This window comes from Balaenoptera acutorostrata, chromosome 15, assembly GCF_949987535.1.
Source record: "Balaenoptera acutorostrata chromosome 15, mBalAcu1.1, whole genome shotgun sequence".
In the NCBI taxonomy this organism is placed as follows: Eukaryota; Metazoa; Chordata; class Mammalia; order Artiodactyla; family Balaenopteridae; genus Balaenoptera; species Balaenoptera acutorostrata.
Window position 1 is genome coordinate 6,533,429 of NC_080078.1, and position 23,035 is coordinate 6,556,463.

General features: G+C 39.9%; 1 protein-coding gene across 2 annotated transcripts in view; it reads left to right on the top strand.

Annotated features, from left to right (window-relative positions):
* Positions 1–2,212: 2,212 nt before the first annotated feature.
* The window catches only part of LOC103014952 (cytochrome P450 3A24), a 43,109-nt gene continuing 22,286 nt past the window's right edge, over positions 2,213–23,035 (top strand). Inside the window, exons 1-7 of one of the 2 annotated variants that reach the window (XM_057528923.1) lie at positions 2,213–2,368; positions 4,810–4,903; positions 6,759–6,811; positions 9,181–9,280; positions 15,824–15,937; positions 16,199–16,287; positions 17,614–17,762. In XM_057528923.1, coding sequence (XP_057384906.1) covers positions 2,298–2,368; positions 4,810–4,903; positions 6,759–6,811; positions 9,181–9,280; positions 15,824–15,937; positions 16,199–16,287; positions 17,614–17,762 — 670 coding nt within the window. In that variant the 5' untranslated portion in view covers positions 2,213–2,297. The remainder of the gene's footprint in view (positions 2,369–4,809; positions 4,904–6,758; positions 6,812–9,180; positions 9,281–15,823; positions 15,938–16,198; positions 16,288–17,613; positions 17,763–23,035) is intronic. The other variant, XM_057528924.1, reaches the window with a different exon arrangement.

The window sequence follows — 23,035 nt, forward strand, 5'->3', positions numbered from 1 at the left end:
CAGTCCCTGAGCCTCATTTTCTGTATCTATAAACTGGGGATTGTATCATGACCCTACTTAACAGTGCCCAGAGAAGGTACCGAAAGAGGGCAGAAATGTATCAGAATTTGTGGGACTTTCTAAGCTACTTTTCCTCAGGATCATCTTCCAGCTTCCCAGGTCTGTCCTTTGTTGGTACTCAAGCTTGTATCCACTTCTCTCCTTCATCACCTCTCTGTAGGGCTCCATTATCCTAGAGGTTCCAGAGGTATGCTACATACTAACCTTGGTTGTGTGTCTCACTCCCTCCTCTGGGAAGCTGCTCTCAAGGTAGGGGACTGTATGGGCTTCTAGCCCCCAGCCCAGCACAATACCTGCACCTGACATTCACCTACTTGGCCTTGAATCAATGCGTGGATGAACAGATATATTCAGGCATTGTATTTCCAGTGGCAGCTATGGATTTTAACAGGTGCCTCCTGGAGAAAGTCTGAACCCAAACTTGACAAGCTGTGATGGTAGAAATTTCATGTTGCATGACAAGGTCCCAAGGAAATAAAAAAGGCAGGTGACATAGTTGGGACTTACTATAATTTACCAATGAGACCTCCACCCACTCAGGCCAGTGTTGGGCAACCCTGGGGACTTTCAGGCCAGAGGGATGGAATGTATTGGCAAGAGGTGAGTATCGCTTGCTCCAGAAGGACTGAAAATGAGAAAGGATAAAGGGAGAAGGAAGTGCACAAACACAGCTTAAATGTCCTGTGTTTCTATTGAGTTTTAAGAACTTTTGAGGTTTTGTTTTTCGTATAATCCACAGTTTCTCAGGCCAAGGAGATACAGGATTTTGGTCAGAGGGAAGACAATGAACCAGTGTAAATTTCAGACCCTCAGTCCTCTAATTTCTCCCATGAGGAATGGGGTGGGGGCTCACAGATGCCACTGACTTCTACTACAGACCTCCTCCTTAGTAACACCTTGCTACCCCTTAAATATTTTCCATCTAGTCAATGATAAGGAAGCATCTGCTCTGAGCGCCCCCCCTTTGCCCCATAGAAAAACCTCGTGTCCTCTTTATGGAGTCTTGTTTGCTGTGTGTGCCCCATCACTGGTGAATAAGGAGGTTGGGGTCCACTTGGTCACTGGGCTGCTTTCTCCGCTTCGCTCCCTTCACTCTCATTGATTTTGGACTTGTGGCCTCTCCAGAGAGAGGGGGTCATTCTTTGGTTAAGAATCTGTGTAACTGCTGTCCACTGAAGGACGCTCTGAGGGGCGGGACAGGAAGACTGAATGGATACCCCTTGGTGCAGCCATCACCACATGGTCCATGTCCTGTCTCTCCTTCGGGGGCCCTCTTGTCAACAGAACCCTGATGGATCATCCTGAACGTGCAGTGATGGTGGCCAAGGCACAGCCAGGCCCTCTTGTATTAACGATACAGGAAGATGATGCGGTCACCAAATAGCCACAGGAAACAGACACACAGGGGCCCAGAGTTCTCACTACCACCAACTCAAGTCCACCAACCTTTCTGATTTCCATGCTGCAGAAAGCACTCTGCAAGGTACCAGGGGCATAAGGGTGACTAATACTCGGACTGTAGCCCAAGCTCTCAATCTGTTAAGGGAAATAGGTGTGGAAACCAACAATGATTCTGGAGGATAGAAGGACAGTAATAGAATTTGTGTGTGTGTGTGTGTGTGTGTGTGTGTGTGTGTGTGTGTGTGTGTGTTGGGGTGGGGGTAGGGGGCACGATAGAAGTCATCCAGAAGAGGAAGTGGTTATTCCTGTTGGTTAGGGAAGTCTCTAAAACAATGTTCTTTCTGAGCTGGGATTTGAAGGATGAGTAGGTGCCTTATGGGGAAACAAGGATATCTAGGCAGAGGAAACTGCATGGTAAAGATTAGTAGACCTAGCATGTCTGAAGGATTTCAAGTTTTGGAGTTCAGGCAGTTAGAGAGAAAAGGGCAGTTTAGAGGATATTTATGGCTAGTGGTTTTATTTGAGTTTCTGTAACCTTTGAAATTACTGATAACACTGATTGAGTTGTTATTGAATGGCCACAGAATATGAAGCCAAGGGAGGTCAAACTGAACTGTCTGTGATGCTTTGCCAACTATCAAGGCAGAGAGGGCTCATGCAGGTGGAGCACAGGTAACCCTTCTATTGGCTGCAACTCCAGCTCCACCCCCTTCCCAGGACATAAACATTTCAGCCTCAATGAATCATCACTGGATGTGAAAGGAAGCAGGCAGGCAAAGAGTAACACACACAGCTGAAAAGAAACTCAGAGGAGAGAATCACCGAGGAAAGTAGCCATGGACCTGATCCCAAGCTTTTCTGTGGAAACCTGGGTTCTTCTGGCTACCAGCCTGGTACTCCTCTATCTGTGAGTATCTGTGAGTCTGATCTCCCCTGTAACCTTGGACTTGAGGTGCTCATCAGGTCCCACTTTCCCTTTACTGTTTTGAGGATCAGTTAGTGGAGGGAAAGTTGCTTAAGCTGTGGGTGCTACAAACAGCAAAGGGGTTATTATCGATCTTAACCCAGTTCTGTTGAACGAGTAACCAACCAACACCCCCACCACCACCACCCCGCAAGTTTTTATCTTCTGTAGCTAGGAGGGTTTAGTGACGTTATTTGCTCCTGGGGATGATTGACTACCCGTTTCCATGGACCCAGACTAATCAACCAGAATCCAGCAGGGGAAGATTTAAAACAACTGGTCCCTGTGCAGTGGGGTGTTGTCCCCTTCCCAAGCTCTGGGGATCCTGGAGACATGAAATAACTTGGGATTTGTCTCATGATCTTCACCTTCTGGTTTCAGTATCTGCTGCAAGAGTTGTGTAGAAGGATTGGCTCCTGTGTCACTCAGGGGGTTCCTGCTTCCTTCCCTCCCTCCCCGGATGTCATTTACACAAGGCACCTTGTCACCCAGGGGCTGGAAATTGATCGCCCTTCACTTCAATCAGCTCTTCCCCCTTTCCTGTGTCCCTCCTACGGCACCCGCTTCCAAGACTCAATTCCCCCACCCTGTACTATGCAGAACTATCTACCCCCAAATGAGAAATCTTTAGAGGAGAGGACACTTGGCAGAAATCTTGAAATTATATTCATTTCTTTCAGCTTTTCCTCTCGTCTCTGAGAGCTTTAGCATCAGCATAGAAATGTGAGAGTTCATGTAACACATTGAAAGTTCAGAAAGAGAAATTGATTTGCCCTGGTTGTGAAGGCGAAGGAAGGAACTGGGGTGGGAATAGCCCAAGTCACTCTCATTTTGGAAGCTGGTACTCACACCTCCACCAACTTTTCTGGAGGAAGGATCTAAACACCCAGCTGGGCTTGGCCAAAGTGCCTCTGCTGCATCTTCAAGCACAGTTTCTTTCAGGCAATTTTTGGGTTTATTTTATCACATATTATAAGATTTGATGGACTTGTACAGAATATTTGGAACCTGTAAGACCTTAAAAACTAAGCTTCAGAGAAGAAAAAAGTCTTAATCAGACATTCTGGAACATTTTATGGTTATTCATTCTGTGTTGCACGATGCCTCTTTTGCTATCTTCAGGGAGGTATCTGAAGTTTGCAAGGCCCACTTTTAGCTAAAAGTGCTTGCAGAGCATGTTGAAGCATTTATACATAGCACACTCTTCAGCCATACCTTTCTAATTTGCCCATACAGAGTTAGTTTTGGTGGCCTAGCAACTTCATCACTAAAACCATTGCCAGCAACCTCTTCCCCTCAACCTCTCTTTTCCTCCACTCTGTCAATTCTCAGAAACACCGGACTGAGAAGACCTGCAAGATTTCAACCCCCCCCCCCCCCGCTGTGGGATTCCACACAGAACACATGTAGATGAGTTTCATGTACACCAGCTGTAGGAAGCACCAGCCTTAATGACTTTTTGAGGTAGTTGGCGCACAGAGGCAGTAAACAAACTAATCTGTGATTGAGGATCTTGAAAAAAATGAGTGTGCCTGGTACTGTGTTTAGCAGGTGAGTATCACAGGTTGGAGGACCAGATACCATTTGAGAAAGAATGGTCTGGAAATGGATCCTCTCATCATTGGTTCACTTATACAGTTATATTCAGGGAACATATGTTCAGTCACCCTTCTCTGTAGGGCAAGTCAAGCAAATTGCCTGACAACAGAGACTTGGGTGTAGCTGAAAGGTGCTCACATTTCTATGATGCCAATGGAAGCCTTGAACACAGTTTGTATTTTATAGAAATAAGGACACTGTTATTCTCTAAGGCTTGACTATGACGTTGGATTTAAGAAGAATTAAATCCTAAAATGGGGTCAGGACATAGAGGGAAAGAAAAACATAAAAATCTCCATGCAAATTGTAAGAACAATGTCACAGTAGACTCTCAATAACTGTTATTTTGCAGACGAAGTTAAGCAAAATCTCATTATTGGAACAGAAAAAGAAATTTTCCCTTTCTACCTAGAATGAGAATCTCCAAATCATGTAAGAGTCAAGTTACTAAATAAATATGAGTGAATTCCCTGGAAGAATTCCAGCCTGAACCTCTCAGGACCACTCAAATTAGAAACATTTATAAAGTATTCACTCTAAGATTGGAACTATGAAGACTTCAGCTGCCTTTAGCTATTCATCATTACCTTTTATGGGTCTCATATTGGTGGTGGGCAAGGAGATGATGAGTGAATGTAATGATTGCTTTTGGAGCTGCTGTTATTATTTATTGCCTACATGTTATCTCCCTAGGTTGACTGTTCCAGTTCTGAGTCAGTGACTGGCCAGCTCCAGCACCAATATTCCACAATTCCTGTGACCTGGTTTCCTCTTTCACTTTATAGATATGGGACTTATTCACATGGACTTTTTAAGAAGCTGGGGATTCCTGGGCCGAGACCTCTGCCTTATTTTGGAAATATTCTGTCCTACCGAAAGGTGTGTGTTATTTGAGCTCCAGCTTTGCTTCTTATGGTGGCAAATCTCAGCTGAATAATATAGTAAAACTGCCCCTCTTCAGGAGGAAGTTCTGAGGTTTCACACTTTCCAGAAATATCATGGGCCCCACCCAGCACATGGCCAATTTTACAACACGCCTCTATTTTTAGCTGTTAGGAGCCTCAGGTTTTGCCGCCTCAGACAGCCCAGCTCTCTAGCTGATTCAACACAGGACTTGATGTTCCATCTGGTGAGTATTGTGAAGAGGATTTTCCTTCTGCCAGGTGCAGATTGCCAGGAAGGCACCATCCCTTTAGTATTAGGAGAAAAGCAGGAAGAGGGTGCCTGGTCGTGGCTTATTAAGCTGCGTACACTACAGTCGGGCTTTCCTGTTGGTAGCATAAGCTCTGGGTAGCATTTTTTTCTTCCTCCTGGATCGCTTGGTAACTTCAGTTTCTAACGCAGCCTGAGTATTCAATGTCGGGTAATTTGCACATACTTGAATTATCTCAAGAACTACTAATGCCTGCAGTTATTTCTGTGGCTCTACTCCATTTTTGCTAACCCTGACATCTTTTGCGTTTCGAGGGGTGGAACAAGAGCTTTTTGCTTTACTTCTGTGCCTCCAAAGAAAGCACCTTATGGTTGCATCTGAGCAGTGAGTAGGTGTAACGGAGACAAGATGGTGGTTGTCTAGTTACTTCAGGTATTTAACCACTAAATAAGTTGTGGGGTTTAAAAAAAAAAAAAAAGTAAGGCAGAATCACATATACAAAATCACTAGAAAGGATATGATTTGACAAAATTATTAAAAATTGAACTGAACTCAATAAAATGTACTAGGTGGCATATGGGCTATGAATTCTGGCCAAGCCTTGATATTAATCCAGCTCTGATGCCTTGCCCAGGGCCTGGCCCCTGAAATGAAGGTCATGAGCTACGTCCATGTGTCCAGGGGGCAGAGCCTCGTGTGCAGGCTGCTCTCTGGCTCAGATTTCCTTTCCTGCAGACATAAGGCTTGTTTCTCAGATCCTGATTCTCCCAATTGAGGTCTTCATTGTCTCATTACTGCCTATGAACTTCATGAACTTTTTTCTGTCTGAAAAAGCAATAATTTATTTTCCACCTTTCCCGGATGAACTCCTTAGTAGATGCACTCCAAGACCCATGTTTCTGAGACCTTCATTTTCGTTGGTAAACCATCAAATATCACAGCAGAAACTTAGTAACAGGAAGTTTCTTTTTCCTTTAAGCAACAGAGGGAAAATTCAGGGCAAGTGTTTTAATTGGCGTTGTTGTTTGTAGTTGTGTCAACTCCCCATCTTTTCTGTGTTGAGCTGGAAAACTAGAAGGTGATCTACTTTGTCATTCATTCATTCACTCGTTTATTTTCTCACTCAACACACACCCCTTAGACTTATTTAAATCTGCTGGACTAAAAAGGTCGCTGGTGTCTTTAACTTCCTAATTCTGCTAGAAATCTAGAGAGGGCTCATGAGATAAACGAAAAGGCTGCTTAACAAGGAGATGAAAGTGTGTACAGGCCGATCTAACTTACCCTTCGCTTCAGTTTTCTCACGAAAGACAAGGAGGTACTTAGTATTCACAGGCAAAGGTAAGCATTTAGTATCTGTAACAGTTAGAGGAAATGCAAGAGTGATTTAAAATTCTCTGTTTCCAATATCTCCTCTATTTTCCTTCATTTCCCCTAAGACGTCTCTGAATAAGAACTTCCTTCCAACTGCCAGTGGAAAATAGTAAACCTGATTTCATGGGTTTCAAGATATTTTTGTCCCCAAAAGAGGTAGGGTTCAATACATTTAGTTTAATAATCTAATTTTGTTTCTCCTTGCAGGGTCTTTGGGAGTTTGACAACAGATGTTTTAAAAAGTATGGAAAAATGTGGGGGTGAGTATTCTGGAAAGTTCCATTGGATAGACTTGTTATGACGTGGCGCCCCCCTGTGGTATGGAAGACAATCTCAGTCCAGAGCTTCTTGGGATGAGGTCATCTACTGTAAAGCTTTGGAGGCTTGTTCTATCTACCAGGGATCCAAGGTGTCAGCCAGGTGTCCAGGTCTACAGTCTGAATTAGGCCTGGAGATTTGCAGGTCATTACTTTTCTCCAGACTTTGAGGCCCAGGGACTCCTAACATCGCTTTCTGTCCAGTGTCATGCTTCCCCCCTTCTCCATTTTTCTTTCCTTACGTTGCATTTAATTGCATAAAATGCATTATTCCAGAACATTCTAATATGTGCCCATAAATGCATTTTTTGACCCTTTCCCACATGATTCACTTTTAATTAAAAGCCAAGAATCCTTTATTTAAGTTTTGCATTTAATATGTCCTCTTGGAAAAAGAGCTGGGGGTTATAGGTAAAGAAAATAGGAAACAATTTCTGCTCAGCTTTTTACTTTCTCTACAAGTATGGAGGTTTTTTGGTTATTGTTTTGTTTTTGTTTTTAATTTTCAGCCAAGACTTTACAATGTAATTGTATTCAATTATTGTTTTATCTACTATTTTTCTCTGACTTTGAAGAGATGTGGGATATATCTAACCCAGAGTGTATCATGTGGGCTCAGAGATTTTAGGAGTTTTGTAGGTTTCATGAGAGCAGCAGGAGAGGTGTAATGTAGTGATTATTTGCCAAAAAGAAGTGGGAGAAGGCTCTGCCTCTCTGTACCTCTTCATCTTCTCTGATCAAGTCCTCAAGAACCATAGGGCCCTGCTGAGTTGCCATGGCCCCAGAAGTCAATGTGATTGAGTGGACAGACCACATAGCCCTGGATCACGACTGGACCAGCTCCAACTGCCCCTCCAACATTTAATACTTGTGAGGTCTGGATAGAGTCACTTTTTCTTGGTGGATCCCAGTTCTCTCATTAGAAAATGGTTCTCATGCTTGGGTGTAAATGAGAACCACCTGGGAGAACTTGTTATAAATACAGAACTTTGACCCCACCCATCAGCATACCAAATCAATATGATCTGGGGTGGGGCCCAAGAATCTGAATTTTAACTGGTAGTATAAGAAATACTAAAGCTGGAGTGACATCTGAATATAAAGCGTCACCCCAAACCACTATCCCTTCTCCACCCAGGTGTTTTTGAAAAAACATGATGGGAAAAAGGGAATCATCCAAGTAATATGGTCAATCAGATGGAAGAGCAGATTAAGTGCCTCTTCAATCCCTTCCGTCACTGCTTCAACACTAAATGCACATGACACCCGCTTAAACCCTCTGAGTTTTAGAATTTTTTGGGGGGGAAATAATGCACTGGTTCTCATCCATTTTTATATGTAATCACAAAACCATTTGAAATTCCTGTGTGAAGTCAGAGGAATAATAGGTAACATGTAGAAAACCTTCCATTGTGTTCTAGCCACTGCAAATGATTGATAGAGAAAACAAAATGCCAGAAGACAGTGTGATTAACTTAGAGTCAGCCTCATGCCAGCGGCCCATTCCCATGAACGGGCGTCCTGACAGTCAGGAGATCAGGACAAATTGGGATGTATCGCATCTGAGGAGTTGGCTTTTTGTGGTTAGGTGGGTCAAACGTAGGCCTGCCCTGCTGCTAATGGCTGTTACCTACACGGAGCCTGAGGCCCACTTGGGACCCATGTCGAAGAATAAATATAAGTAATGAAAAGAAAATATTTTTAAAATGAATTATACGTGCTCCTCTGAATTTCTTTATTCTCTTTGTCCTTTTGTTTCAAATTTTTATAACCTTGACGCTACCAAGGATATCTCCTTATTAATATAATATCTCCTTTTAAAAATTATGAACTAGAAAGCAAATTTTAGAAAATAGAACAGAGAAAATCTTTCATAATCCCACTCTCACTTGTGGAGTATTCCAAATCTTCTTCCATTTGCAGACACATTTCACCTATTTATGATCAGTGTGTCTATAAGTTTCATAGGCCTTTTTCATGCTTTTGATATATCTTCAAAAATGAGTGGGTGGACTCTCCTTAATTAATTATTTTTTTCATTCTTAGACGATTTACTTGCCTTCAATTATTTACTAAGCTAACTTCCTTTTTGATAATGAAATATTTTAAACCTATAAAAGTTATGGAGAATGGCATAGGAAATACCCATGTAAACAACACCTAGACTTAACAAATGTTCTAATGTTATTTCTAACCATGATCTCTAGGAGTAAGGTTTATGTAATGTCAGGATGAGAGTCTGGACTTAAGCTGTGACTCCAGCTGCAGAAACCGGATCATTAAATTTAATCACATCTCTTTTCCCTACACAGGTGTTATGAAGGTCAACAGCCTCTGTTAGTTATCACAGATCCAGACATAATCAAAACAGTGCTAGTGAAAGAATGTTATTCTGTCTTCACAAACCGGCGGGTAAGCATCCATTTTTTAAGTTTACATTTTATTTATTTATTAAATATTTATTCTGTAATAATTATAAATTCACAGGATATTGTCAAAAGAGAAAAATACAGGAAGGTGCTCTGAAGGAAACCCTTCATCCTGTTTCCCCCAAAGGTTAATATCTTGCATAATTATAGTACAATATCAAAGTAGGAAATTGACATTGATACTATCCACATAGCTTATTCAGATTTCATCAGTTTTATGTGCATTCATTTGGTGTGAGTGTGTGTGTTACTCTATGAAAATTTATCATAGATGTAGATTTGTGTAACTACCACCACAATCAATGTATAGAAATGTTACTTCCCCATCAATCTCCCTCTAACCATTCTTTTATAGTCACAGTGAGTAGCTTGTCTTTTCCTCTTATCAGGGTCTTAGTAAACCAATTTTTTTTTTTAAATTTTACACTTTATTTATTTATTTATTTATTTTTGGCTGTGTTGGGTCTTCGTTTCTGTGCGAGGGCCTTCTCTAGTTGTGGCGAGCGGGGACCACTCTTCATCACGGTGTGCGGGCCTCTCACTATCACGGCCTCTCTTGTTGCGGAGCACAGGCTCCAGACGCGCAGGCTCAGTAGTTGTGGCTCACGGGCCTAGTTGCTCCACGGCATATGGGATCTTCCCAGACCAGGGCTCGAACTCGTGTCCCCTGCATTGGCAGGCAGATTCTCAACCACTGCGCCACCAGGGAAGCCCCTTTTTGTATTTTTATAGTTTATTATTTTATCAGTACTAAAACACTTCATGAAATCACTTACATTTTTCTTTTTAACATCTTTATTGGAGTATAATTGCTTTACAATGGTGTGTTAGTTTCTGCTTTATAACAAAGTGAATCAGTTATACATATACATATGTCCCCATATCTCTTCCCTCTTGCATCTCCCTCCCTCCCACCCTCCCTATCCCACCACTCTAAGTGGTCACAAAGCACCGAGCTGATCTCCCTGTGCTACGCAGCTGCTTCCCACTAGCTATCTATTTTACGTTTGGTAGTGTATATATGTCCATGCCACTCTCTCGCTTCGTCCCAGCTTACCCTTCCCCCTCCCTGTATCCTCAAGTCCATTCTGTAGTAAGTCTGCATCTTTATTCCCATCTTGCCCCTAGGTTCTTCATGACCTTTTTTTTTTTTAAGATTCCATATATATGTGTTAGCATATGATATTTGTTTTTCTCTTTCTGACTTCACTCTGTATGACAGTCTCTAGGTCCATCCACCTCACTACAAATAACTCAGTTTCATTCCTTTATATGACTGAGTAATATTCCATTGTATATATGTGCCACATCTTTATCCATTCATCTGTTAATGGACACTTCAGTTGCTTCCATGTCCTGGCTATTGTAAACAGAGCTGCAATGAACATTGTGGTACATGACTCTTTTTGAATTATGGTTTTCTCAGGGTATATGCCCAGTAGTGGGATTGCTGGGTCATATGGGAGTTCTATTTTTAGTTTTTTAAGGAACGTCCATACTGTTCTCCATAGTGGCTGTATCAATTTACATTCCCACCAACAGTGCAAGAGGGTTCCCTTTTCTCCACACTCTCTCCAGCATTTACTGTTTGTAGATTTTTTGATGATGGCCATTCTGACTGGTGTGAGATGGTATCTCATTGTAGTTTTGATTTACATTTCTCTAATGATTAATGATGTTGAGCATTCTTTCATGTCTCTGTTGGCAATCTGTATATCTTCTTTGGAGAAATGTCTGTTTAGGTCTTCTGCCCATTTTTGGATTGGGTTGTTTGTTTTTTTAATGTTGAGCTGCATGAGCTGCTTGTAAATTTTGGAGATTAATTCTTTGTCAGTTGCTTCATTTGCAAATATTTTCTCCCATTCTGAGGGTTGTCTTTTTGTCTTGTTTATGGTTTCCTTTGCTGTGCAAAAGCTTTGAAGTTTCATTAGGTCCCATTTGTTTATTTTTGTTTTTATTTCCATTTCCCTAGGAGGTGGGTCAAAAAGGATCTTGCTGTGATTTATGTCATAGAGTGTTCTGCCTATGTTTTCCTCTAAGAGTTTGATGGTGTCAGGCCTTACATTTAGGTCTTTAATCCATTTTGAGTTTATTTTTGTGTATGGTGTTAGGGAGTGTTCTAATCTCATTCTTTTACATGTAGCTGTCCAGTTTTCCCAGCACCACTTATTGAAGAGACTGTCTTTTCTCCATTGTATATCCTTGCCTCCTTTGTCGTAGATTAGTTGACCATAGGTGCGTGGGTTTATCTCTGGGCTTTCTATCTTGTTCCATTGATCTATGTTTCTGTTTTTGTGCCAGTACCATATTGTCTTGATTACTGTAGCTTTGTAGTATACTCTGAAGTCAGGGGGTCTGATTCCTCCAGCTCTGCTTTTATTCCCTCAAGACTGTTGTGGCTATTCGGGGTCTTTTGTGTCTCCATACAAATTTTAAGATTTTTTTGTTCTAGTTCCGTAAAAAATGCCATTGGTAATTTGATAGGGATTGCATTGAATCTGTAGATTGCTTTGGGTAGTATAGTCATTTTCACAATATTGATTCTTCCAATCCAAGAACATTGTATATCTCTCCATCTGTTGGTATCATCTTTAATTTCTTTCATCAGTGTCTTATAGTTTTCTGCATACAGGTCTTTTGTCTCCCTAGGTAGGTTTATTCCTAGGTATTTTATTCTTTTTCTTGCAATGGTAAATGGGAGTGTTTCCTTAATATCTGTTTCAGATTTTTCATCATTAGTGTATAGGAATGCAAGAGATTTCTGTGCATTAATTTTGTATCCTGCAACTTTACCAAATTCATTGATTAGCTCTAGTAGTTTTCTGGTAAAGTCTTTAGGATTGTCTATGTATAGTATCATGTCATCTGCAAACAGTGACAGTTTTACTTCTTCTTTTCCGATTTGTATTCCTTTTATATCTTTTTCTTCTCTGATTGCCGTGGCTAGGACTTCCAAAACTATGTTGAATAATAGTGGTGAGAGTGGACATCCTTGTCTTGTTCCTGATCTTAGAGGAAATGCTTTCAGTTTTTCACCATTGAGAATGATGTTTGCTGTGGGTTTGTCATATACGGCCTTTGTTATGTTGAGGTAGGTTCCCTCTATGTCCACTTTCTGGAGAGTTTTTATCATAAATGGGTGTTGAATTTTGTCAAAAGCTTTTTCTGCATCTATTGAGATGATCATATGGTTTTTATCCTTCAATTTGTTAATATGGTGTATCACACTGATTGATTTGCGTATATTGAAGAATCCTTGCATCCCTGGGATAAATCCCACTTGATCATGGTGTATGATCCTTTTAATGTGTTGTTGGATTCTGTTTGCTAGTATTTTGTGGAGGATTTTTGCATCTATATTCATCAGTGATATTGGTCTGTAATTTTCTTTTTTTGTAGTATCTTTGTCTGGTTTTGGTATGAGGGTGATGGTGGCCTCACAGAATGAGTTTGGGAGCGTTCCTTCCTCTGCAATTTTTTGGAAGAGTTTGAGAAGGATGGGTGTTAGCTCTTCTCTAAATGTTTTATAGAACTCACCTGTGAAGCCATCTGGTCCTGGACTTTTGTTTGTTGGAAGATTTTTTTTTTTTTTTTTTTAGATTTGAAACAATCTGAATTTTTCATGCTTTCTTTTTACCTAGAGGTTGCTTCAAAGTTTAGCTGTCAGTGGAAAAGCTTTCTCTAATTTTTAAAAAAATTTTATCTATTTATTTATTCATGGCTGTGCTGGGTCTTCGTTTCTGTGCCAGGGCTTTCTCTAGTTGCGGCAAGTGGGGGCCACTCTTCATCGCGGTGCGTGGACCTCTCACTATCGCGGCCTCTCTTGCTGCAGAGCACAGGCTCCAGACGCGCAGGCTCAGCAATTGTGGCTCACGGGCCTAGTCGCTCCGCGGCATGTGGGGTCTTCCCAGACCAGGGCTCGAACCCATGTCCCCTGCATTGGCAGGCAGACTCCCAACCACTGCGCCACCAGGGAAGCCTCTGTTGGAAGATTTTTAATCACAGTTTCAATTTCATTACTTGTGATTGGTCTGTTCATATTTTCTATTTCTTCCTGGTGAGTCTTGAAAGGTTATACCTTTCTAAGAATTTGTCCATTTCTTCCAGGTTGTCCATTTTATTGGCATAGAGTTGCTTGTAGTAGTCTCTTAGGGTGCTTTGTATATCTGCAGTGTCTGTTGTAACTTCTCCTTTTTCATTTCTAATTTTATTGATTTGAGTCCTCTCCCTCTTTTTCTTGATGAGTCTGGCTAATGGCTTATCAATTTTGTTTATCTTCTCAAAGAACCAGCTTTTAGTTTTATTGGTCTTTGCTATTGTATCCTTCATCTCTTTTTCATTTATTTCTGATCTGATCTTTATGATTTCTTTCCTTCTGCTAACTTTGGGGTTTTTGTGTTCTTCTTTCTCTAATTGCTTTAGGTGTAAGGTTAGGTTGTTTATTTGAGATGTTTCTTGTTTCTTGAGGTAGGCTTGTATAGCTATAAACTCCCCTCTTAGAACTGCTTTTGTTGCAACCCATAGGTTTTGGATCATCGTGTTTTCATAGTCATTTGTCTGGGTATTTTTTTATTTCCTCTTTGATTTCTTCTGTGATCTCTTGGTTATTAAGTAGTGTATTGTTTAACCTCCATGTGTTTGTGTCTTTTACGTTTTTTTCCCTATAATTGATTTCTAATCTCATAGCATTGTGGTCAGAAAAGGTGCTTGATACGACTTCAATTTTCTTAAATTTACTGAGGCTTGATTTCTGACCCAAGATGTAATCTATCCTGGAGAATGTTCCATGCACACTTGAGAAGAAAGTGTAATCTTCTGTTTTTGGATGGAATGTCCTACAAATATCAATTAAATCTATCTGGTCTCTTGTGTCATTTAAAGCTTGTGTTTCCTTATTAATTTTCTGTCTGGATGATCTGTCCATTGGTGTAAGTGAGGTGTTAAAGTCCCCCACTATTATTGTGTTACTGTTGATTTCCTCTTTTATAACTGTTAGCAGTTGCCTTATGTACTGAGGTGCTCCTATGTTGTGTGCATATATATTTATAATTGTTATATCTTCTACTTGGATTGATCCCTTAATCGTTATGTAGTGTCCTTCCTTGTCTCTTGTAACATTCTTTATTTTAAAGTCTATTTTATCTGATATGAGTATAGCTACTCCAGCTTTCTTTTGATTTCCATTTGCATGGAATATCTTTTTCCATCCCCTCACTTTCAGTTTGTATGTGTCCCTAGGTCTGAAGTGGGTTTCTTGTAGACAGCATGTATATGGGTCTTGTTTTTGTATCCATTCACTGAGCCTGTGTCTTTTGGTTGGAGCATTTAATCCATTCACGTTTAAGGTAAATTATTGATATGTATGTTCCTATTACCATTTTCTTAATTGTTATGGGTTTGTTTTTGTAGGTCCTTTTCTTCTCTTGTGTTTCCCACTTAGAGAAGTTCCTGTAGCATTTGTTGTAGAGCTGGTTTGGTGGTGCTGAATTTTCTTAGGTTTTGCTTGTCTGTAAAGCTTTTGATTTCTCCGTTGAATCTGAATGAGATCTTTGCTGGGTAGAGTAATCTTGGTTGTAGGTTCTTTCCTTTCATCACTTTAAGTATATCATGCCACTCCCTTCTGGCTTGTAGAGTTTCTGCTGAGAAATCAGCTGTTAACCTTATGGGAGTTCCCTTGTATGTTATTTGTCATTTTTCCCTGGCTGCTTTCAATAATTTTTCTTTGGCTTTAATTTTTGCCAGTTTGATTACTATGTGTCTCAGCATGTTCCTCCTTGGGTTTATCCTGTATGGGACTCTCTGTGCTTCCTGGACTTGGGTGGCTGTTTCCTTTCCCATGTTAGGGAAGTTTTCAACTTATAATCTCTTCAAATATTTTCTCGGGTCCTTTCTTTCTCTCTTCTCCTTCTGGGACCCCTATAATGCGAATGTTGTTGTGTTTAATGTTGTCCCAGAGGTCTCTTAGGCTGTCTTCATTTCTTTTCATTCTTTTTTCTTTATTCTGTTCCGCAGCAGTGAATTCCACCATTCTGTCTTCCAGACCACTTATCCGTTCTTCTGCCTCAGTTATTCTGCTATTGATTCCTTCTAGTGTAGTTTTCATTTCAGTTATTTTATTGTTCATCTCGGTTTGTTTGTTCTTTAACTCTTCTAGGTCTTTGTTAAACGTTTCTTGCATCTTCTCGATCTTTACCTCCATTTTTTTCTGAGGTCCTGGATCATCTTCACTATCATTATTCTGAATTCTTTTTCTGGAAGGTTGCCTATCTCCATTTCTTTTAGTTGTTTTTCTGGGGTTTTATCTTTTTCCTTCATCTGGTACACAGCCCTCTGCCTTTTCATCTTGTCTATCTTTCTGTGAATGTAGTTTTTGTTCCACAGGCTGCAGGATTATAGTTCCTCATGCTTCTGCTGTCTGCCCTCTCCAGATAGCTATTTCTTTGGAGCTTCAAGAATAGGCTCCCAGATCTGGTCAATCACCTTGGGACAGTGCCAATAAGACTCTGTGTTTTGCTTTTGACTCTAGGCTTTTGGTCCAGTGGGAATTATGAAAAATGCCATTTCTCTGTCTGAGGATGAACAATGGAAGAGAATACGAACGTTGCTGTCTCCAGCCTTCACCAGCGGAAAGCTCAAGGAGGTAAGAAAAGAAGAGGACTTTCAATTAGAAACTTAAGGAATGACTCTAGGAACACGTAGAAAATAAGATCATAGTCCCTTTCCAAAGAGGAGTCTGCTGAATTTGAGTTTTCTAATGATGGTCTTTTATCTTTACATCCTAGAAGAGACATTTTAAGATTCCTTATAAAATGCAACTTACTGCTCCATGCTTGGGAAAGCCAGGTCCTTCTAGGACTTGAGTCTGCATTTAACTTCAGGTGATGTTGTACTTTGTATCTAGATGTTCCCCATCATTAGCCAGATTGGAGACGTGTTGGTGAGGAACCTGAAGAAGGAAGCAGAGAAAGGCAAGCCCATCAGCATGAAAGAGTAAGTAGGGGTGAAGCTGCTGGTACATGAGCTCCATTGGGACCCTCCAGCTGCCTGCCATGGAGCCAGATTCCCACTGCTGAGTTACTGTAGTGACCAGACAGAAGTAGGTATGTGGTGGTACCACTCCAATGGGCCACCCCAGAATGAGTGGTGGCTCACCAAAGAAAGCAGGGCAGCTGGGAGAGAAAGGGTCTTCTCCTGTGTACATGAGCCAGGATGAACTTATCTGCTTAACTGTCACTTTGGATATTCTGGAAGACAAAAACACATAGTTTAGAAAGGAGAAACATTGTTGTGCACAGTACTGAGTGTAGGGGTTGTGGAGCGGAGGTGGGGAAGGCTCTTTGTACATATTGGCAGGCAGTGCACTGGGCAGGAATGTTACAGTATGGAACTTGAAACAACTTAAATCTCTTCACAGTTTTCCTGAGGAAAATGCTAAATATTATTTCTTAACCACCATTTGTTCTTCCTTCAGCCTCAAAAGAGAGAAGGCCCTGTACAGGCTATGGGTAGAGTGATCATAGCATTTGTTGTCTAAACTGAGATTTTTTTTTTTAATTCTGCTGTAACAACAGGTATAAACTGAGAATGTCACAGGAAAACTGAGGACATAAGATCACTTAGCTATGGGATTCCCTAAGTCAAATTTGGAGTAATTTATTATTTTTTTAACTAGAAATATTTTTAGTTCTTACATTTCACAGAAATGAGTCTGCCCTCAGGGCAACCACAGACTACTGGAGTTGAGGAAGTGTGGGTCTTTCAGGATCCTTAGCAGAGGTGTAAGACAGTAAGGGATGATGTTCCTGGCAACTCAGAACAAGGTGCTGCTGTTCTGTAATTCACTGAAGAGGAATCAGCTCAGAGTGCACGTTCTGTGGTGAGGCAAGACCCAGATCAACGTCCCCTTTCTTGACTCCCCCAGGATGTGTTAAATTTACACCCTTGGTTATACTCAGACACAGTCCTTATACACTTATTATTGCCTGTAGTCAAAACACACTACTGTACTTTGTCTGATTATGGGTGTCTATCCCTCTATGACTGAGCTCCTTGAGTTTGTGGGGGGATGTCTAACTTGCCTTAGTGTCCCCATCCCTCCTGGCACAGGGCCAGCTGCATCACTGGCACCTCAGACACACCTCAGGAGTGAGTGATAGTAGCATAGACTCTTCCATGGTCCAGCATGGTTCTGAAAGAGTGTGGCTCTTTACCTGCCTTGTCTGGGCATCTGATTTTACATGCACTTCTTGTTATATGTGTTGGGTAAGGAGAGTAAAGAGGTGTTGATTTTAGTTGTTCATATCTTTCTCTACTCAGCTTCTTTGGGGCCTACAGCATGGATGTGATTACTGGCATAGCATTTGGAGTGAACATTGATTCCCTCAACAACCCACAAGATCCCTTTGTGGAATATAGCAAGAAGATCTTAAAATTTAATCTCCTCTCTCCATTACTTCTCTCAATAGGTATGTGGACTACTTTATTCCTTTTTCTTTATTCCTTCTTCCATCCCTCCTTCCCTCCCTCATTTCCTCCTTCTCCACCTTTCTTCCTTTATCTTTCTTTTTTTTTTTAAACTATTTTTGTTTTTATTTATTTATTTTTGGCTGCACTGGGTCTTCATTGCTGCACGCAGGCTTTCTCTAGTTGTGGCAAGCGGGGGCTACTCTTTGTTGCGGTGCACTGGCTTCTCATTGTGGTGCCTTCTCTTGTTGTGGAGCACGGGCTCTAGGCGTGTGGGCTTCAGTAGTTGTAGCACACGGGCTCAGTAGTTGTAGCTCACGGGCTCAGTAGTTGTGGCGCACGGGCTTAGTTGCTCCTCAGCATGTGGGATCTTCCTGGACCAGGGCTCGAACCAATGTCCCCTGCATTGGCAGGCGGACTCTTAACCACTGTGCCACCAGGGAAGCCCTATCTTTCTTTTTTAAATAATAGCTTTATTGAGATACAATTCACATGCCATATAATGCACCACTGTAAAATGTATCATTCATTGGTTTTTACATCCTACCTATCCATCAACAGATGAAATGGACAGGCAAAATATATACAACATTCAATATACACAACTGGATATTGTATGTGTGTATGTGTACATATACACACACATATATATGTGTGTATATATATGTGTATATACATATATATATATATATATATATGAGAGAGCCAGGTTCTTCTAGGACTTGAGTCTCTCTCTCTCTCTCTCTCTCTCTCTCTCTCTCTATATATATATATATATATATATATACACACACACACACAATTGAATATTATTCACCCAGAAGAAGAAGAAAATCCTGCCATTTGCCACAAAGTGGAAGGACCTAGAGGGTATTACGTTAAGTGAAATAAGTCAAACAGAGAAAGGCAAATACTTCTATGTAGAATAAAAAAAAACTAAACTAAAAAAAAAAAGAAAGAAGAGGAAGAAAACCAAACTCATAGAAAGACAAGATCAGATTTTTGGTCACCAGAGGTGTGGGTTGAGTGGTGGGAGAATTGGATAAAAGTGGTCAAAAGGTATAAATATTCAGTTGTAACATAAAAAGTACTGAAAGTGTAATGTACACTGTGAGTATAGTTAACACTGCTGTATGATATATTTGTACATTACTAAGAAAGTAAATCGTAAAAGTTCTCATCACAAGGGAAGATTTTTTTTGTAACTATATGAGGTGAGGAATGTTAACTAAACTTATGGGGTTAATTTCACAATATACGTATGTTAAGTCATTATGCTGTACCCAAACTAATACAGTACTGTATCTCAACTATAACTCAGCAAAGTTGAAAAAAAAAGGGTTTTAGTACATTCAAAGATACGTGCAACCATCACTACAGTCAATTGTTGCACATTTTTGTCAACTCACAGGCCCTGTTCCTGATAACTGTCACCTCTCACTCCTCTTAGCCCTAAGCAACCACTAATCTACTTCCTACCTCTTTAGATTTTCTTATTCTGGACACTTCGTATAGATGGAATCATATATGTGGGCTTTTGTGGCTGGCTTCTTTCATTTATCATGATGTTTTCAAGGGTAATCTAAATTGTAGCATATATCAGTACTTCATTTCTTTGTATGGCCAAATAATATCCCATTATATGGACATTCTGCATTTTGTTTATCCATTCATCAGTTGACAGACACTTGGGTCATTTCCAGCTTTCGGCTATTATGAACAGTGCTGCTATGTCCATTCATGTACAAGTTTTCGTTTAAATACCTGTTTTCAATTCTTTGGGTATGTAGTCAGAGGTGAAATTGCTGAGTTATATAGTAACTCTGTGTTTAACTTATAAGTAACTGCCAAACTGTTTCCCCACAGTCTTTTTTAGGTAAATGTCTATTCAAATATTTTGCCCATTTATAGTTGGATTATATTCAGTACTTCTGTTGTTGAGTTGTAAGTGTTCTTTTTATATTCTAGGTAAGAGTCCCTTATCAGACATGATTTGGAAAGTTGTTTTTTTTTTTTCCTTTCTGTAGGTGTCTCTTCACTTTCTTGATAGTTTGCTTTAAAGTGCAAAATTTTTTATTTTCATCATGCACGAATTCTTTATTTTCCTTTTTTTCCCTGTGCTTTTGGTGTCATATCTAAGAATCCATTGCCAAATCTGAGGTCATGAAGATCTACCCATTGGTTTTCTTCTAAGAGTTGTATAGTTTTAGCTCATATGTTTAGGTCTTTGATTTATTTTGAGTTTATTTTTGTATATGGTGTAAGGTAAGGGTCTATTTCATTCTTTTGCATGTAGCTATCCAGTTATCCCAGAACCTTTTATTAAAGACAATTTTGTCTCCATTGAATGGTCTTGTAACCCTTCTCAACATTCAGTTTACCATAAACAAGTGGATTTATTTCCAGAGTCTAAGTTTTATTCTATTTATCTATATGTCCATTCTTACGCCAGTATGACATTGCCTTGATTATTATAGGTTTATGATAAGTTTTGAAATCAGCAGTACGAGTCCTACAACTTCATTCTTTTTTTTTTTTTTTCAAGATTGTTTTGGCTCTTCTGTGCCCCTGGCAATTGCATATGAATTTTAAATTCAGCTTTTCAGTTTCTACAAAGAAGCCAGCCAGAATTCTGATAGGGAATGCATTAAATCTGTAGAGTTGCTGTCTTGACAATGTTTAGTATTCTTATACATGTACATGGGATGTTTTTCATTTACTTAGATTTTCTTTATTTCAACAATATTGCAGTTTTCAGGGTAGATGTTTTACACTTCTTTTGTTAACTTATTCCTAAATATTCTTTTTTTATGTTATTATAAATAGAGTTATTTTCTTTAAAAACTTTTTTTTTCTTAATTTTTATTTATTTATTTATTTTTAGTTTATGGCTATGTTGGGTCTTCGTTTCTGTAGGAGGGCTTTCACTAGTTGTGGCAAGTGGGGGCCACTCTTCATCGCTGTGCGTGGGCCTCTCACTATTGCGGCCTCTCTTGTTGCAGAGCACAGGCTCCAGACACGCAGGCTCAGTAATTGTGGCTCACGGGCCCAGCCGCTCCGCGGCATGTGGGATCCTCCCAGACCAGGGCTCGAACCCGTGTTCCCTGCATTAGCAGGCAGATTCTCAACCACTGCGCCACCAGGGAAGCCCTAGAGTTATTTTCTTAATTTCACTTTTGGGTTATTTATTACAGTGTGTAGAAATAGAATTGATTTTGGATATTGACCTTGTTTCCCGAAACCCTGTTGAAATTGTGTATTAGTTCTAATAGGATGTTAGTGGATTATTTAGGATTTTTTATATACACGATCATGTTATCTGATGGTAGAGGAGTTTTACTTCATTTTCTATACGGATACATTTTATTTCCTTTTGTTGCCTAATTACCCTGGCTAGAACCTCTAGTACAATGTGGAGTGGAAGCGATGAGAGAGGCTTCCTAGTCTTGTTTTTTTTTTTTTTCTTCTTTAAATTATACATATGTATTTTATTTACACTTTATATTTGACATATTTCATGATAAACAATTTTTTTTCCATCTTAACCATTTTTTAAGTGTGCAGTTCAGCGGTATCAAATACGTTCACATCATTGAGTAAAAATCACCTCTGTCCATCCCCATAACTGTTTCCATCTTGTGAAGCTGAAGCTCTATATGCATTAAACAATAACTCCCTGTTATTCCTTGCCCCCAACCCCTGGTAACCACCAGTCTACTTTCTGTCTTTATGATTTTCCTAATCTTGTTCTTAAACTTAGGGAAAGTTTAAGCTTAGGGGAAGCATGCAGTCTTTCATTATTAAGTATAGTGTTAGCTTAGTTTTTCGTAGATGTCATTTCTCAAATTGAGGAAATTCCCTTCTGTTCCTGTTTGTTGAGTATTTTTATCACAAGAGAGTGTTGGGTTTTGTCACATGCTTTTTATGCATCTATTAGATAATCATGTGGTCATTGTTTTTTATTCCTTTGACATGGTTTATTATAACACTTTGTATTCCTGGGATAAACCCCACTTGGTTATGGTGTGTATCACTTTTTAAATATTATTAGATTCAGTTTGCTAGTATTCTGTTGAGGATTTGTGCACCCATGGTATAAAGTATGTTGGTCTGTAGCTTTCTTTACTTGTGCTGGTTTGATTGATTGATTAATTGATTGATTGATTGACTGATTGAAGCAAGGTATAGTGACTTTATTTGGAAAGCCAATAGACCAGGAAGATGGTGGACTAGTGTCCCAAAGAACCATCTTATCCAATTTGCCTGGTTTTAGTACAGATTCATACAATTTGGAAGTGTTCCAACATCTTCCACTTTTTGGAAGAGTTTGTTAAAAAAAAATGGTGTTAATTCTTTAAATATTTGGTAGTATTCACCATTGAAACCATCTAGACATAAGCTTTTCTTTGCCAAACTGTGGGTGGTTTCTTGATTACTGACTAAAACTTTGAACTTCTTATAGGTATATCAGATTGTCTATTTCTTTTTAAGTCAGTTTCTATAGTTTGTATCTTTCTAAGAATCCATCCATTTTATCTAAATTGTCTAATTTATTGCCATACTGTTGTTCATAGATTACTTTTTTGTATTGAAGTTAAGTTAATTTACAATGTTGTGTTAGTTTCAAGTGTACAGCAAAGTGATTCAGCTATGCAGACACACACACGTATATGTATTCTTTTTTAAAAAGCAATTAATTAATTAATTAATTTTTGACTGCAGTGGGTCTTTGTTGCCACGCGCGGGCTTTCTCTAGCTGCAGTGAGTGGGGCTACTCTTCACTGTGGTGCGCGGGCTTCTCACTGTGGTGGCTTCTCTTGTTACGGAGCATGGGCTCTAGGTGCATGGGCTTCAGTAGTTGTGGCTTGCGGGCTCTAGAGCACAGGCTCAGTAGTTGTGGCTCAGGGGCTTAGTTGCTCTGTGGCATGTGGGATCTTCCCAGACCAGGGATCAAACCCGTGTCCCCTGTATTGGCAGGCAGATTCTTAACCACTGTGCCACCAGGGAAGTCCCTGTATATGTATTCTTTTCCAGATTCTTTTCCTATAGGTTATTACAAGTTATTGAGTATATGTAGATTTCTTTATAGTCCTTTTCATTTTTAAAATGTCAGTAGCGATTTCTGATGCTAACAATTTGAGTGTTTTCTCTTATTTTTTTGGCCAATCTATCTAAAAAACCTTTTCAAAACATCAGCTTTTGTTTTCACTGATTTCCTCCGTTGTTTTTTATTCTCCTGTTCATTATAGTTTCTTCACTTATCTTTACTATTTTC